Source organism: Artemia franciscana, chromosome 11 (genome assembly GCF_032884065.1).
Source record: "Artemia franciscana chromosome 11, ASM3288406v1, whole genome shotgun sequence".
NCBI lineage: Eukaryota > Metazoa > Arthropoda > Branchiopoda > Anostraca > Artemiidae > Artemia > Artemia franciscana.
This window is the reverse complement of record NC_088873.1, coordinates 18,313,651-18,332,560: the sequence shown is the minus strand read 5'-3', so window position 1 is coordinate 18,332,560 and position 18,910 is coordinate 18,313,651. Positions and strand designations below refer to the sequence as shown.

General features: G+C 35.2%; 1 protein-coding gene across 6 annotated transcripts in view; it reads left to right on the top strand.

Moving 5' to 3' along the window:
- LOC136032910 (enhancer of mRNA-decapping protein 4-like) overlaps nt 1–18,910 on the top strand; it is a 115,860-nt gene that overhangs the window by 40,093 nt on the left and 56,857 nt on the right. For 2 of the 6 annotated variants that reach the window (XM_065713359.1, XM_065713355.1), the window contains exon 2: nt 15,581–15,631. In XM_065713359.1, coding sequence (XP_065569431.1) covers nt 15,591–15,631 — 41 coding nt within the window. In that variant the 5' untranslated portion in view covers nt 15,581–15,590. Of the gene's footprint in view, nt 1–4,095; nt 4,148–9,050; nt 9,142–15,580; nt 15,632–18,910 lie in introns of those variants that run through there. The other 4 variants (XM_065713356.1, XM_065713360.1, XM_065713358.1 and 1 more) reach the window with 4 other exon arrangements.

Below are 18,910 nucleotides of genomic sequence, written 5' to 3'. Positions count from 1 at the left end.
TACATATGACTAATCACTTTAATTCATTTATCTGGTAAACCATACAGGGATAGGACCTTTTGACAAAGCTCTTCCATCAACTGAATCAAACTCTTACTCATAATCTATAAAACAGAGGACTAATCATTGACCAATTAAACACCTTAAGTCACCAATAATGAACTGGAGAGATGGAATAATAAACAGGCTGAGAGTTCTAATCCTGAAAGTGTAGCCTACAGTTGTTTTAGTTTGATTAAAGGGATCATGCTGAGGCGCATAGATTAGCCCTTGAGAGCACAGGTTGTCCCAGTTCTAGTGATGGGTCGCATCCTGTTAATACATTATACCTGTTTCACGATTAAATCAGAAACATAATGTAAAGCCAAATACAAATTTAGGGCAATTCCACAAAGGCTAAAAAGCATAATATTGGAACAAAAAATCAGAGGATAATTTTAATACCTGATGCTACGATATTGCTACCAAAGCAAAACTTTTCACGCGCAATAGCGTGGATATAAACAAAATTTTAGGAGATGAATTGACAATGCAGTTACAATCACGGACAGTTTCAATGAAAGAAGGAATGGATCGCGAATTTTATTAAAAGGAATCTACGATTTAAATTACTGAAATCCCACGAAAAATTTATTCTAAGAAGAGTTGTCAAAGCGACTAACAAATAAATTGTCAATCAGATTTAAAAGGTTGCCAAGGTGCTCAAAGCTTAAGTTTTGATACTAGTTTGCAATATTTTAAATATACATTTCTAATTGCTGCTCATAAGGTAATACTATGAAAAACTGGTACTTCATAAACTATTCAATAAATTTTCTCAATGAATTACAATGTAATGTGGGTAAAAATCTATCGAAACTTGATTTTAAATGTTTAGAGGGTCATTACTCCAATCTGACGAAGAAAATTAGCCTTTTTGAAATAGTAACTCAGCATAAGAGGGCTGGGAGTTTTTTCATAATTAGACCACTTAAGAGCAGAAATGCGCTTGAATTTGCATTTTAGTATACACGACAAGAAATTGTGGTCTTTCGTTCTCCTTCTCTGTATATTTTTAGTCTTCTGTATATTTGATGTTAACTTGCCACTTACTAAAATGTTTACAATGTGTCTTTTGTATAACTAATAAAAAAAAATCTTTATATTTTGAAATTTCAACATGGAGAAATTTTAGCTAAAAATGACACGATTTTGAGTACTTAGGGGACATACTCATGTACTGAGAACTTGGAAATTCTATTTGCAAGTGCATGCTGAAACTTCGTGGCCAATTGGTCCGCATTGGCACCATTTGGGTGCTTTTTTAGGTGATTGCGCATAGAATTTTTCAAATTGGCGGATTAAACTGATTTTGCGCATGTCAAACAGTTTTGGCGTACAGTGGGCGCAATTTGCCTAAATGATCTTCAAGCAGATTCTAAACAGCATACACGTCTGATCTTTCTTATATTATGTCCACCTCTTCAAAAATAGATCTGTACATCAAATCATTAAATACCATTTTCCTAAAACAAGTTGGGTCTACGATTCTACTTTCATCGTTTTATAAATATACAATTACTCTTTTAGCCTAAGCTAGTAACTATCAGAAGGAACAACCACATCTACTCACTTGGCTAAAGTATTGAGCCTTTAGTATGAAGGCTGCAGCCTAATTATTTATAATATAAAAATAAAAACACAAGATTATAAGTCACCAAATTTGACATTTTTTACCTCATTAAGGAGCTGTAAAATGATTTGCATAATTTGGAATGATTTCAGTGAACCCTGGGGAAAGTGAGAAGAATCATCTTTGTTAGTCTCTATCTACATCAGTACTGTGCTTGAAGAAGTGCCGATTCCACTTCCCCTTACAGGTCTCTTCGCATTAGGCTTTTGCGGGGGTTGAGATGCCTGTGACTTCACAGTCAGGGGAATTTTTTTTGCAAGACAGTCCATACATAAAGATTTGCTGGAATAGTCCTTTAGCCCGATTTGGGCGCATTTAATAACGCCTGCGTGATACCAGTGGCCACATCCTGACACACATCGGACAGAATTTGTGGTTACCAGCAGTCGGCACTCGGGACAATATTTCTTTGGTTTCGACATACCACAATAGTTGCTTTAGGACTCAAGTCAAGCAGTGGCAGCACTGCACAGAGAGAGTAAGGCAGTGGCAAAACTAGAAAATATTGGTAATGATAGTTAATTGTACCCAAATTTTAAGTCAAATTCAGCTAGGGTTGCCAGAAGTTCAGTCAAGTTCAATCCTCTAAGTTAATTAAGTCCCTTAGTCCAAGTTTCCGCAGTTAATAAATCACTAAATCCTGAGGTAATTATAATAAGTAGGGAAAATGTCAGTAGCTGGTAAATAAATAATCCGACCATAAATGTCTATGGGGAAATCCCACAGGTGGAACCTTACTTTATTAAAAAGTTACCATCCAAAAACAAGGTCTTCACGCAATGAACTCTCAACAAATACTGTGTGGGGGTGAGGGGGTGACCGTGGTTTGGGTGAGGCAGTTGTCTCTGCCCCCCCCCCACCACAACATGGCATATCACGCTCCTGCTGATAAAATTAAAGCCTTAACCATTATCTTTTTTCTGGTAGTGAAGAGAAAGAGTGATAGTTGAACAAGTATAGAACTTCTTGGATGGTAGCTAGTCAAGACTGTATATGTATCTCGAACTGATGGCAATTTTCATCTCCTGATGTTATCAAAACAAGTACGACAGAAGATGCAGCTCAAAATGCTTAACTCTATTGTGAACATTCAACTTTGACTAAATTGCCAGGAAAAGTGCTGCAAGTCCCTTGATCCTTCACCCGCAATGCTGAAGGGATTTACCATTGATATTTATGACATCAAAAAACCATCCGTTGACAATCAAAATTAAGATGAAACTGTTGACAAAATTTTGGGCGATATAGAATGAAGGTTTACCGTCTTTTAGAAGTTAAATTTATATTTTCTTTTTTTGGTCCGTGACTTCGAAAATTATTCTGAATACTAGCCGAAGATAAACATAATATTGGATTTTAAAAATTTACAAAACTAATTCGAAGCTCATGGGAAACACAAACAAAATAACTATCAGTACTGTCGATGGACCTTGTCAAGTACAGTTTTGTCTCATATTTAGGTCTTCTGCTTCTGTTTCATGACGAGCATTGTCTTTGGCCTGCAATTTTATAAGTAGTTGCATTGGTAAAGGCCAGTTTAATTTCTTTTCTTTAACTTGGTCCTTTTTGTCGTTTTAACTTGTATTTTATGAAGCTACGAAATATTTTTTGTTCTCATAACTAAGTTTCAGAATTTACATCTTTTTGAAGCTTAAAATTGCTATGTCATAAGAACATTGTACAAGGAAGCAAACTTCGGTGTCACTTACCTAAATGACACTTTGGAGACAAGTGACCTTTAAGGATCATGCTTCTCTTTTATTTCACATCCATCCCATCTTTTTTATCCCATCCATTAGTTATCTTTATCAAATGCACCTTTAACTTCCTCAGTTTTGTATAACTTATTTATATTGCAAGCCCAGCATACTGAGTACTTATTTCTTTTTTTAGGTTTTTTAATATCAATTTCCATTGTTGATAGGGCATAATTTAGCATATCAGCCAGAAAGTAAGGTAAAATACCACTTTAGGTATTGGCCAGTATTTTTTTGCTAGATATTCTTTAATTCCCGCTTCTGCTTAGTCCTCTGAAATACCAGAGAACTAAGGATAAATCTTTCTTGTCAGGTCAGAGACTGAGAACACAAAATTTCGACAACAAAAGCGTAAGTAATCTGGAGAAAAATGTTTCACTGTTTCCGATTTCAGAATCTGGTGCCGAAATTTGTCAATGAAGACTGAATTCTACCAATTTTGTGTTTTAGCTTCCTGAAAGACAAAACCCACAATTTACGCCTGTCTGGTGATTTTGTCTTTGACTTTCTGTTTTTTTGCACTCATCCCTGCAAGATTTAATTTCCTCTAAATGTCGAACTCCACCCAAAAAATATATAGTGCAAACGGCACATTTTCGCTTCTCTTAGTGTGCTATCTCATGTCAGGCACATGGCCACACTGCGCTGAAAACTATAAGCTTGTGTAGAAGAACAGAAAGAGATTTTTTGGGAAAGGTGTGCATTTGAAAATATTTTGGTAATTTGTATATCTGTTTGTCTGTCGATATTGATAGATATATGTTTATCTGTCAATATGGTTGAAACAGTACAAACAGCGGGAACTTTCTTTCCCAAAACTACAGATTTAGTTTTTCTAGGAAAAGTGATAATAGAGAGAAATCTCTCAAACAATCTGGTATTGTATAAGTGACATATTCATTTTGATAGAAAAATGAAGTTATTTGTTACTTGACATCAAGCTCAGTTAGAATCATCATATTTCTTGTTTGACTTATGACCTTGGCAAATTATTCTAGGCTATGTGTGCTGTTCCTAAGTGAAGGTGGGATGCTAGTCAAGGTAGCCTTAGGAAAATGTTCCTGTCCTTAATATGTGGAAGGATATAATATGATGCCCTGTCTATTACTCTACATTAAAACAATTATTTTTAAAAATTGAATTACTAACACATCATGGCCTGGAGCTAGTTCTTTGTGTACTAAAAGGTACACCCTTATGCATTATTGTTTAAATAGGTTGATACTACTTCTATAGAGAATTATTTTTGAAACTATTCTAAAATTACTTAATGATAGACAATAGCCTAGCATACCTGTCAAGATCACCATGTTTACAAGGAGTGTCTCACAAATCATTTAGGCTATTTTACTGTGTAACTTAGAAATAATATATTAGTCCAGGTATTTGGTGTCTCTTAGGATCAAATCTTATCATATCCAAGTCAGACCAACACCAATCCTCCTACCAACATAGCTCCCAAAGTTGTCTGGGTTCTGACCTAGGCTATCTAACAAAAATTTCTAATCTTGGGACTTATGTCTATGATGTGTTAAAGGAAAGAGGACATTACCCTATGGTAAAATTCTAGTTAATTGACTTCTTGCTATCTCAGAAAAGATTTAGGTTAGGAAAATGAAACTTTCAAGGATGAATCTAAAGACTAAAGTATGTCCCAGGAAGGCATTTTGAAGCAACTACCTCCACTCCTTCTCCCTCTAGAGGGCCCTGACCTTTGATGACCTTGTACAACAAAATTGTTTTCAGCTTCATAACTTTGCTCAATTCCATTTTATAAGGTTTTAAAGAAATACTAATACATTTCCTAAATTTTGAAAAAAAGCATTGATATGGCTCAGAATTCTACTCAAATAGCAGGAATTGCATTTTCAGAACTAAAGGCAGAGAAAAAGCAACTGGAAACTGAAAATTAAGGTAAAATGTTGTTTTTCAAAATTTCAGTAGGTCATGTAGGCAAATTTCAGGGCTCTCAAGAGAGAGAAGGAGTAGAGGTGGGTACTTTAAAATAATTTCCCAGGCCATACTTTTGCCTGTAGTCCTATCCCTGAAAGTTTCATTTTCCTAACCTAAACCCTTTCCAAGATAGCAAGAAGTCAATTAACTAGAATTTTACCTTACCTTAAATTACAGCTTGGAGCAATCTAAGGATTTTTCCTTGTAGAAACTCCAGAGTTGATAATATATGACACATTGTTGAATATGTACACTTGACTAGTGGTTTGATGTTGCTGACTCAAGTGCTTCCCAGTTATACTTCCAATCTTTTGCTGACCATTCATTGTCAAGATGGTTCTCAAAGATGTTTTTGGTTTGGGCAGCAACAGTATCTTGCAGTAATTTGTTCTAGAGGTTGGCAAGACAGTTGGTAAGAAAATGGGTGCATTGCTGCTTTGGGGAGAAATGCCTGGATAACTGTAAGTTATGTCCTTTTGTACAAGAGTCCTGAGATGCCAGAGTAAGGAGATCAGGAAGCGTCTTTGAATTAATAAGTTTATTACCTTAAATTGCAACTTGGAGCAATCTAAGGATTTTTCCTTGTAGAATGTTCTTCCATTCTTTTTTTGACCATTCATTACCAAGATGGTTCTTAAAGCTGTCTGTGGTTTGGGCAGCAATGGTATCTGGCAGTAATTTGTTCCAGAGGTTAGCAACACGGTTGGTAAGAAAATGGGCATGTTGCCACTTTGAGGAGAAATGCATAGATAACTTCAAGTTATGTCCCCTTGTACAAGAGTCCTGAGATGCCAGAGGAAGAAGATCAGGAACTGCCTTTGAATTAATAAGTTTATGAACCAGAATGGCATCACCTGTCTTCTTCTATAAACCAGAGTTGGGAGTTTCAGCTTGCATCAGCTTATGAACAAGAATGGTATCACCCCATCTTCTTCTGTAAACCAGAGTTGGGAGTTTCAGCTTGCATAGCCTTGTAGGGTAAGGGAGTTCATGCAGTCCACTCACCATCTTGGTGGCTCTTCTCTGGACATCTTCAAGAATTTTAACATATTTTTTGAAAAAGGGGGATGCAAGGACTATACCTGTCTCAAGCCTTGGCTGAACAAGTCCTTTATACAAAAGGCTCAGAATTTTAGGAGAATGGGAGGAAATTGTTCTTTTTATGAGCCCTAGTGATGAGCTAGCTGATGCTGCTGCCTTCTTTGCATGAGTGCTAAATTTAAGATGATTGTCAACAATTGCTCCTAGGTCACCAGGTAATGCTCAAATTCTGTAAGAACTTATTTGTTCTAAGTGAACCAAAAAAATAAAAATCACAAGTGTGTTCTGAATGAATAAAAGACTATTGAAACAAAAAATATGACTTAAGGTGCTTATGTGCTAGAGTAATCACATTAAAGAAGTGAAGTTAGGTTAATCCTAATGAAATATACCAAAATATAGTGAAAAGTAGAATACTTCAGCAACAAAATTATAGAAACTACAACAGAGAATAATGGAAAACAGGCTGCCTAGAACATGTTGAGCCTATATTAGAAATTTGGGTAATGAGCCCTTTGGGCAGTGGGGTGATTTATTTAATAAACCTTGTTTGAAGTATTTTCTTCACTCTTTCTGCCTAAGACAATAGGTAGATGTCCCTGGTTTACCTCTCATTCCAGGCAATCTAATGGTCCTATGTCAATGTTAAATTCTTGGTCAACTTACCTGAGACTCTAGGCAGACATGACTTGGTAAAAGATAACAAACAAATATTTGTCCAATAAGAGAGGCATATTTACTCCTGCTGTTTACCTGTGCCAAATTAACCAAACACTTGGAAAACTATAGACTCTATCACTATCTTAGCTCTATGTCTATCTACCTTTGTTCTACTGCCCTAGGAATGACACATGGGCAGATAATAGATAAACATATCTATTACAAATCAACTAACATAATTTTTTATATAATCATAATAAGGGGGGATTAATGTCAGGTTTGCTTCTCACTCAATTAGACTATCTGTTTTGGCCATTCCATTTTAATTCAAAAATCAACTATCACTCTTTCTTGAATAAATATAGAATACAGATCTCACCCTGATGCCTGCAGGGCTCATGGACTAATATGCTTCACTCTATAGGTAATGTTACCTGTAAGCAAGCCCACTTTATATATTTTTAGTTCTGTTGGAGGGGGATTTTAGAAAGTGAAAACATGGATGCACTTCTCTCATAATGACAAAGAAACAATATGCAATCATCAGAATCTTGTTATATGCAGTAATACACACTTTAGAGCACTTGGAACAAAACTAAACATTTACTGGTATTTGATTAAAATATTCCTGCATAGATACCAATTATTTTGCTCAGGCTAAGCTGCTTATCTCCAAGCAGACACAGAAAACCATTTTCATTACAGGACAAGAATGAAGTGTGGTTGCTTTAACATATAGGCCTAAGTGCCTGACTTCAATAATTCTTATATTACATGCATAACTATGCTTGCAAGTTCTTTTTTACAAAGTTATATCAATTGAGAGGATGTATTTGTTCTGATTTTTCTGTATTAGAGGTTCAGCATCAAATTCAACTTGGGTTAATTTTAATCACAGTGAGTTTGATATAACCAATTTATTTTTGTACTTAGTTTTTAAAACAGTTCAAAATAGGGATGGTACCTTTTTATTGACAGTGAATAGATCTAAAATTATTTAACTGGATATTTCAAACACATATACAGTGTTCATCATCAGCAGTAAAACTAAAAGACATGAATAAAAATAAACAAAATTTATACCTAATAAACTAATTACATATAGTTTATTGCTCTTATTTTTTTCAATGCAACAGCCGAGGCAAATCTCTTTGACCTTTTTGGTTCTGGTTCATTAGAATTATCTGACATATTACATGGACAGAGGTCATAGCTCTTAGGTGAGGTGATATTTACTTTATTTGACCTCAGTAAATTATCATAAATTGAATTCAATCCAAATTCACCTGCATCTCTGTTTATGGAATTATTCTTGAATAGAATCTTTTTAATTTTCGATTGTTTCCCTGAAAGTTTGCTTTAAACCTTGGTCCCTAGAAATCAAAGAAACTCAACCCCCTTTTTCACTCAAACCTGGAACATATGGTAGAGAACAAAATATATCTTTCTTTTTTGTTGTTTCCAGAATATTGTCAGAGCATTCTAGAAATTTTTTCCTTTTTTTTGAAAAAGTCTGGTCAATTAACCAACCCAGATAATGGTTACTTATTAAAATCTCTTTTAACAACAATAATTCCTCCTCAATGAATTTTGGAGAACAAATATATTTTGTTCTCTACCATATGTTTCAGGTTTGAGTGAAAAACTTAAAAGAATTTTACAAAACAATGGTTTAAAGGTAGCTTTAAGAGGTAGTAATACTTTGGCTAGTTTTTTGAATTCTGGAAAGGATTGGACTTCCATAGAGCTACAAAGTGGGGTTTATAAATCCCATGTACTTGTGGAAGCTCTTAAGTGGGACGTACTAACCAGAATTTAAAAACGAGATTGCTACAATATCATAATTCTATTTCATCATCTTTAAAGCAAAATACCAAACCTGAAGATTTCACATTGGCCCTCTCAGAGCATATCTTTAATTTTCCAAATCATTTTGTTTTGTTTGAAAATGTTTCTTTGATTTCTAGGGACCAAGGTTTAAAGCAAACTTTCAGGGAAAGGAGAAAAAGAGCTTTATTAGTGAAAGATAAACTTTTCCTGGAAAATATATCAAAAAAGGTGAGTGCAAGTGATTTTTGTTTTATTCAACAAACAGCAAGAAATCATTTCAATCATGACTTCCAACTTTCCAGAGAAAGATTACTTTAGAAGTTTTCAAAATTATCTGAAAATAAAACCGTAATACCTTTGTCAACTCTTGGACCAGGTGTAATTAATTTTTCATCAAGGACCTTAACGTTACAAGAAAAGTCCATATTAGAAAAAGGTCCAAAATTTTGTTTTAAAACTAATAAAGTCCCAGTAGAAGAAATTATCTCTTCAATAGAAACATCTTTACATAGAAACCCCATCCTATTCAAAGATGTTAGCCTAGTAAGAGCTTCTACAGTTAAAACCCTGTCAGAGTTTGCTTTAAAACCAGAAATCCCTAACAATTCTATCAAAGACATAAAGATTCTTAATAATTTAAGAAGAGATGAATCTATTATTATTACAAAAGCAGACAAGGGTAACACTTTAGTGGTAATGGACACCAAGGACTACAATTCAAAATTAAGTGCTTTACTGAAAGATGAAAAAACGTACAAACAACTTTCTTTTGACCTAACGGACTCATACATAAAAGAAGTTTAAGAACAAGTTAAAGAGTTTGAAGGAAGAAGGGAAGATTACACTTCAACTTTTCTACAAATTCTTACCAAGAGGTTCTTTGTGCACTAAATTATATGGACTTCCAAAGATACATAGGCCAATTCTGCCATTATGACCAATTGTTGCAAGTAACAAGTCACCAACAAGTGCTCTGAGTAAGTGGCTAGTGTCATTGTATAAACCACTCATGTCTACACAAATTTCTTACATTAAGAATTTGTCAGAACTTGTAAAAAAACTAAAAGAAGTTGAGATTTCTTCAAATTCTATAATTTCAAGTTTCAACATAGTGTCAATGTATACAAGTATTGATGTAAAAGCTGCAGAAATTCTTCTTGAGAGAAAGATACTACGAAATTTGGACTTAATTGGTGGTGAAACAGTTTTGGAAGTCGGTGTAATTATGAATTTAGTTAGGCTGTGCAACATGTTCTCTTATTTTTTTCAATTCAGAGGGTTTTTTTTTTCGAACAAGTAAATGGTTTACCCATGGGGGCCCCTTTAAGTCCTTTATTAGCAAATTGTTTTGTAGAAAATATTGAAACAATATCATTAGATTCATATTTTTTAAAACATAAATTTTGGGGGAGATATATGGATGACATAATTTCAGTATGGGATTATGGGGTGGAGGAATTAAAAAGTTTTTTTAGAACATCTTAATTTTTGGGGAGGGGATTTAAAATTTACAATAGAATTAGAAGAGGATAATAAACTTCCTTTGCTGGATGTCCTTCTTTCAAAAAATGAAAATAGTCTGGATTTTAAGATTTACAGAAAACCTACTAACAATAACAGATTTTTGTCGTTTTTCTCCAGTCATTCTCGCCAAGTAAAAATCGGTTTAATCATATCTTTAACTGACCACATTTTTAGAATTTGTTCTCCAAAATTCGTTGAGGAGGAATTATTGTTGTTAAAAGAGATTTTAATAAGTAACCATTATCCGGGTTGGTTAGTTGACCAGACTTTTTTGAAAAGAAGGAAACAATTTCTAGAATGTTCTGACAATATTCTGGAAACAACAGAAAAGAAAGATATTTTTTGTTCTCTACCATATGTTCCAGGTTTGAGTAAAAAAACTTAAAAGAATTTTACAAAATAATGGTTTAAAGGTAGCTTTAAGAGGTAGTAATAGTTTGGTTAGTTTTTTAAATTCTGGAAAGGATCAGACTTCCATAGAGCAACAAAGTGGGGTTTATAAATCCCATGTACTTGTGGAAGCTCTTATGTGGGACGTACTAACCAGAATTTAAAAACGAGATTGCTGCAACATCCTAATTCTATTTCATCGTCTTTAAAGCAAAATACAAAACCTGAAGATTTCACGTCGGCCCTCTCGGAGCATATCTTTAATTTTCCAAATCATTTTATTTTGTTTGAAAATGTTTCTTTGATTTCTAGGGACCAAGGTTTGAAGCAAACTTTCAGGGAAACAATCGAAATTAAAAAAATTCTATTCAAGAATAATTCCATAAACAGAGATACAGGTGAATTTGGATTGAATTCAATTACTATCATCTTTTATGATGATAGTAACCTTTTATATATATATATATATATATATATATATATATATATATATATATATATATATATATATATATATATATATCTATATATATATATATATATATATATATATATATATATATATATATATATATATAATAAAAGCTTAAATCACTCGCTATAGTCTTCAGAAGTGCAAAGGCAAAAAATTATCATATTAAATATATTTTTTTATAGATGGTGAACAGCTTTTTATTTTTTGTGCGGTGGGGTTGTATTTATAACTTACTATTTTTTGTATCAATATTTTCATGCCATTTTTATTTCAACAGATTTATTACAACTTTAACCCTCACCAGATTTTAGATTAAATTTATGACCTTTTCCAATACATACCTACAACACACAATTGTTGAGATTTCCTTTAAATTGCAGGTATTTCTTTGTTTACAAGTTTATCAAAGTGACCTATTATGTGCCCCTCCCCCAGAGAGAATCCTGGATCTGCCCCTGTGTACAATTGACAATATCCTTTCAGAATATCCCTTACTATTGGCTGTAGTTTGTCCATTGTGCTATAGGATATTTTACCAGTCATGTACACACACAAAAAGAAATCATAATTTTATAATTGAAAGAGATTGGGTATACTATATAATGATATCTAATAAAAAAAATGAATGTGGTGGTAATTGATTACAAATAATTGTATCAATATTGCAATTAGTAATTGTGTAGTAATTGTAATTAATGTAATTAATTGAAAGGTTGCATAATCCATGTTACTCTGGTGATACAGGGGGTGAAAGTCAAGTGTATTTTCTCTTAGAAGCTATTGTGAAGGGTCTGCACAATACACCCTTTAGAATAAACTGTTGAAGTGTTTCAAACTACTATCATCAGCTCAAAGCCTGGCTGAGGGAGTCTGTGCAAAGAGTAGGCTCACTATTGAACTTGGAGCATGTGCCTAGATTTGGATTGTCTGCTACTACAATAATGATCATAGCTATCTACAATTGTTTAACACCAAGAGAGAAAAAGAATTTCTGTTATAGAAAAAATAATGTAGATATTTAGATAATAGGTGCAGTCAGATCCAATATTTTGGAAGAGGGGGCTCAAAATAAAACGTATTCTCCTGTCATTTTGTGTGTGTTGAGGGGGGAATGGATATTTTGAACCAATCTCAAGTGTGGGGATGCCCCTCTTGCATTGAAGGGGATTGTTTTTCATTGCTTACTTTGGTAGGCCTGGTTTTAGCCATTGGAGATCGACCTCCCAAATCAGAGCAGCTTTTCAATTTGGCTGAAAGAATAGAAAATATACCATTGTTCTTAGACATAAGTCCTGGTGGGTCTGGCCTGTGCTAGGGGATAGGTACAACAAAAAGGGGGTGTTTTAGGGCACCACTTTTAAATTTTAAGAGAAATTCCTCCCTGTCCCATCCTATATCTTCAACCCTATATTTGGTTATATTTCCAGAAAAGCTTTATTATTGAAAGACATGAATTAAATTTATTTTATAACCCGTAATATTGCAAATGAAAAATGGAGTATAATGTGAATAAAAGAAAAGAGGAAAAAGAAAATGACCTAAAAAACTAAATGACACTTCATCTTACTTAGAAACAATTAAAACATACAAAAGCAAAAGCAAAAACATTCATTGTATCAAAATAGCACTCCATGGGTGCCGGCCAATTCTACTATTATAAGCTTCTATGCTTTTTCTGATATAAGCATTTGGGTCTATGATGCCATATCTCTTATGAATTATTTATTCAACTTTGTAGCAACACACTGCAGGATCATTGTTGGGACCTTAGTAGCTTAGTCATCTTGGGACTTAGTCCGTGACCCAGAGAGATTTGCAATGCGTAGTCATGGGGGACTTCAACTGCAACCTGCTTGACAGCACGTGTGCCCGTAGTCAGCTTCTAAACGGCATCTTTGAGGACAAACTTATCATCCTCCCAAAAGACACTGATTACTCCTTCGTTCATAATTCTGGGTCCGTTTCAAACATTGACCACATGGCCTGCTCTAAGAATATTAACGGAAGTGCAACTGTTCTAAATGACGCTGTCTTCGCTGATCACTTACCCCTACTAGCATCTCTAAGCATAAAACCAGCTCTGTGTCAACCCAAGAATGACAAGTGGAAAGTAGTAAGTGAATGGGATAAAATTAATACTACTTTGTGTCATCAGGTGCTGAACTCACTTCTTGTAAAGATACGAATCCCCTTCCATTTACTCCAAGTGAATTCGAATTTTGATCCCGCAGATGCGAGAGTACTCATCAATATATTCTGTGCCGAGATTACTCACTCGCTCCTCTTAGCTGAAAAAAAGCAGTTCCTACTAGATAGGTTAGAATGAAAACAGAAATCCACAAATTCTCGCAAAATCCGGCCCTAGTTAAGTGTTGCAATGATGCTAAGTTTTAATTTAGAATTTGGCAAGATTTTGATAGGCCCAAATCCGGTCCTGTTAACTCTGTCCGTTTATGGACGAAACGAAAATTTGACAAGCAACTGAAAGCTCATTGTACCAAATTAAAAGAAGAGTACTCCTCCAGAATCGTAAGTGACCCAAAACTAATCTGGAAAGCCCGGTTGAGCGAACCGGCCGCCGGAAAACCCCTTGATTCGATTAGCAAAGAAGATTGGGAATCGTACTTTTCCAAAGAATTCAGTGCCCCTGACCAAAATACGTCTAATCTCTTTGCAAACCGGCTAGAATCGGTATTATCCAACCAGTGTGTCCCTGATTTTGTCGTTACTTATGGAAGCGTACATGAAGCTATTTTAAAGCTGAAGAAGAAACATTCCTTGTTGTAGACGAACTGTGCGCACTAAATCTGCTACACGGTACCACTATGCTTATTGAATATCTGACGCTGCTATTCCAGATTATTTTCACCACTGGTATAGTACCTGACTCTTTTTGTGTCGGTTTGCTCTCACCCATCCTTAAAAAAGGGAAACCACCAGACCAATGCTTTTCGTACAGGCCAATCACTGTTGCTCCAGTGCTCTGTAAAGTTATAGAGATCTTAGTCTCAAAAGAAATTCAATATTCGTGCCGGATGCCTGACCACCAGTTCGGTTTCCGACCCGGTCTGGGTTGTGCTCACGCTCTCTTCAGTCTTGCCGCTATTCTAGCAGATTTTCTCGAATCTGGTGACCTTATAGTGATTAGTGCTTTTGATGTGAGTAGAGCGTTTGATTCGTCCATTCACGCTCAGGCCCTTTTAGCCGCTTACCAGCAAGGTGTAAACCTCCGTGTCACTAGCGTACTGTACGATATGTATTGCCGTTTAAAAGCGCGTATAAAGATGGGTAACCGCATCACATCACGGGTTCTTCCAGTAAAGAAAGGTGTCCGCCAGGGTTCATTATTATCCCCAAGTTTGTACAATAACAGTGTTTTAAATGCCCAGGCATGTGTCAATGTTTCATGTATCTCCAAGAATATAAATGTGTCGCTACTTACATACGCGGACGATCTATTAAATCTAAGTTGGTCTATTAGGGGTCTGCAATCGAATTTCTTGATCCTACGTGATGAATACCGACAAATCGGCCTGGCTTTCAATACTTCTAAATCTGCAGTTCTTTTTTTCAACGATAGTCCTTCTCAGCCTGAACACCTCCTGCTGGGTAGCGAGTCAATTATCGTTTCATCTCACGTCGTTTATCTGTGTCTACTCATAGGCTGTAACCTTAACGAAACTCGTCTACCGCTCGTCAAACACGTCGAGAAAAAACGTCGTATGGGTCTATCGTCGCCAGCAGACTCCTTATGCCAAAAGTATCTTGCAAATATGTATAACGCTGTCGCACTGCCGCATATTCTATATATTGCGCCATTTTGGAATTTATTAACTGACACCCAAAAACACAAGCTCCGGTCCTTTTATTTTAGGTTCGCGAAGTTCCTGCTGCGATGCCCCTTGTGGACGAGAAATACCTATATGATTGATAAACACAGGATTGCAGACCCCTGTATCGCGGTAAACCGGTTGATTTCTAGTTTTCAGGGAAAATGGAACCACCCCTGGCTTAAACATTTCTACAGTTCTTGATTGTGTATTTTTCCATGTTGTGTTTTAAATTTCTCTCCGTTTTTCTTCTCTTTTTTCTTTTATTTTTTCTTTTATTTTTTTTTTAATTGTACTCCGTTTTGTTCCATGAGAAAAATACGGGTAATAAATATTTTACTTACTTACTAATGCAGTGCAATGTATTCAAGTTTTTTAAAAGATGGTAAAAAGAGTGAAAACTGTTCTTTTGGCTATATTAGGAAAATCTAAAATATGTTTGTTTTTTAGATTTGAAGATGAGTGAAGACACTGGTCAGATGAGTGACATCCAAGAAATGTAAGTGTTTGCTACTTAAATTAGCCAACTCGATTAAGTTAATTTTTCCCATGAAAGAAGACAAAAATTGCAGGATCTAGTGGTATCTAAAACACAATAAGAATGTCTCTGTCCTAGGGAGTTCAAGAGGGGAAGTGGGGGTGCAAAGTTACTTACGGAAATTGATTTCTCTTTTCTGCAAAGTTAAACACTCATTAAGACTTACCTAAAGGAGTAACTTAGCCTTTTTAATGGCTTTGCTATCCCTTGTCTATTCTTTTCAATGCATTGGCATGTACATGTCTTGGAGTAAATGTATTTATTTATATAAATAAGTGTATTTCTAAATGTTAACAGGGCTGCCATGAGCCCTGACTCGAACTGGGCAAATCACATCTCCTGGACCTCCTCCCTTTGTGGCACCCTTTTGAAAAACAAACGCTTCTTTTTTATCCATCATTCTATGGCAGTCAGGAGCACTACTGGTGCACACAAATATATTCACTTTTGAGTGCTGGGTTTTTGGAAGAAAACAACACTGTATATCCATAGCCTTTTCCCAAGAGACATAACTCAAAATAGGTTGAAAAGGCAAGGGCTGTATGATAAATGTACAGGTACATGATGACAAAAAAGGAAAGCAAATAGTGAAGTGTGAGGACAGAATCTGCATCCGCTATGGATGCAAATAGCTTAAACATTTGAGGAAGCAAGAGTTAATTTTCCAAATTATTCAAAACCACAAAGAAGTGGCCTATTTTTTAGATTCATTTGGGGTTTATATTTCAATTCATTTTCTGTGTTTCTTTTGAATTTCCCTGGGATTTCTAGGCATTCTTCAAACTTGTTTTTATAGGTGGACCCCACGTGATAATTGCATGGTTTTGTCCTTTTTATATTGAACAAATTACATAGTCTGAAAAGAGAAAATTCAGGTGTCAATGCGGCTGTTTTTTTTTTGTTTTTTTTTGAAGAATTGTGAAAAAAAGGGATTTTTGCAAAAGTACATTTTTCAGAATTATCTGACACATCTGCATATAAAATGTATAACTTAGGATTTCATGGAAGAAGCACCCCCCCCCTACTCCCTTCGCATTTGTGCAATTTTAATTTTTTCATGCATGGACCTGCCCAAAGATCAGAGTCAACAGACTAGCTTTGATTAAGTAAGGGTTTTGCTTCTCCAGCATGCACATAGTTTTTTTTTGGGGGGGAGGGGGGTGTGGAAGATTGAGATACGGAAGAAAATTGTAATTTTGCCAAGCTCTGGGTAGAGGTAAGTAAGGTTTTTTCTTTTCTAGCATGCAAATTATTTTCGGGGGAGGGGGTGATGGAAGAAGGAGATATGGAAAAAATTGTAATTTTGCCAAGCTCTGAATAGAGATTTTTCTAATTGAGGTTACAGGTTCTGATTAAAGTAAAATTTGGATTTGTTGACCAGGATCTTTAATTTTTTGATTGCAGATCACAAAAAATTAACTATAGCTTGGTTGACTTCATGAACAAAATTATCCTGATTTTTACCATTGCTTTGACTAGTCACTTAAAATGAATCAACCAGTAGTGTCATAATCAATAATCTGTGGCTACTATATTCTCGGCGCGTATAACCAGCTCCTCCCATCAGCGATCCAGTGTATATTTGTCAGTCACTGCATATTGGTTGATTAATTGTTGGATAATTATTCGTTAGTAGCTACAAAATTACAGGCAACTGGGAGCCAATTCCTGACCGGGGAAATATTTTGGTTGATTTCCTTTCTCAGAAAAAAGTGACATACCACAGGCGAAGCTGACTGGGCTTAGCACAGCTCACCAAAGCAATAAGCCTCCGTTGGTAGATGAGAATAAAGACTTCACTTAATCACCTGATAGCCTTGAAAATTGTGCCTCTACATATGCTGTTAGGAAGCTGCTCATTTGGCACAAGTGTCTGATGTGTGCTTCAAAGCTTATTCAAGGTGATGGGGAAATTTCGACGAAACTCGTTCTTTTATGGCAGAAAAGGCCTGCGAGCAATCATACCTGCATTTTATCCAACCTTACAGCTCCTTCGCTTTGTGTGGTTTCGTTTCTGCAAGAAAATGACTCCATTTTGCTCAAACATTGCAGAAATTCTTGTTGAGAACCAGGACTAAGCCATCGAACTTGGCTTGAGTGCAAAGACCTGAACTGGGAAGCTGGCTGCAAGGACTTCCCCCTTGAATAATATATACGATATTTGTTTACACATACGTGCGTGTTATAAAGTGAAATTTAAAAATCATGAAGTGAACAGAAATCCCTATCAAGGGAAATAAGCCAGCAAGTAATTATTTTAGTTTTAGTAGTTTAGATGTGTGATTATCTCCATTTTTAAACAAAGAGCAATTTTTAAAACTAATATTTGATTATTCTCTTAATGAGCTCCTCAGTACTACAGACAATAAAAGTCAAACCAGTATCAATGAACATATGTGAAGAAAGGAAGTGACTAAATTCAATTTAGCTGCGAATCTACATTCCTGCTGACCGCATAATCTCCCTTTTGAGAAAGAATTGACAAAACTATGGAACTGAAATATCAATGCGAATTGTCAAATTTTCGAATGAAATGTTTATTACGTTATGACATCATTCAAATAAAACTTATTTTTACCTTTGTTATGCTTATAAATTCATTCTTTGTCTTTCTTTCTCAAACCAATGTCATATTTACCTTCCGCAGATAAAACTTTTTATGTTACCTTTTGCAGCAATGCTATATTTATTCTTAAACCAACGTTATATTTACCTTTTGCATTATTACAACCAAAACAATTATATTCCTCTGCCATATGTGTGCCTACCCATGAAAAAATCTAATGTCGCTTATGTTTATGCTTGTTTATATGTTCTCCGGAGCTGTTGCACCTCGGTCTAATGTTTAATGGCACGATCTAATGTCGGTCTAATGGCTTTGTCTAATGTTTGGGATAGAGAATGATTCTACTGTATGTTTCTATCTACAATGGACTAGACTTTGTAGCTTTCCCAATAGCTTTATATGTCACAGTTCATAGTGTGGAATACAACACTGAAGAAATAATAACATTTTTGCTAACTGTCTGTGCACAAAAAATTTGAATGGCATTATGAACAGAAATATTTTCTCAGCCACACAAAATGCCAGTTCAAAACCTAATTTATTTGCTCTTATTTATCTGTACACTGTTTTACTAACCTTTGTCGCTACCCTCTCTTCTAGGTCAGCGTAGTTGCGATCCTAAGGGATGTTGGGACAAAATGTTTCTTCCTTTTGAGGATGGGGTGCAGAAAAAT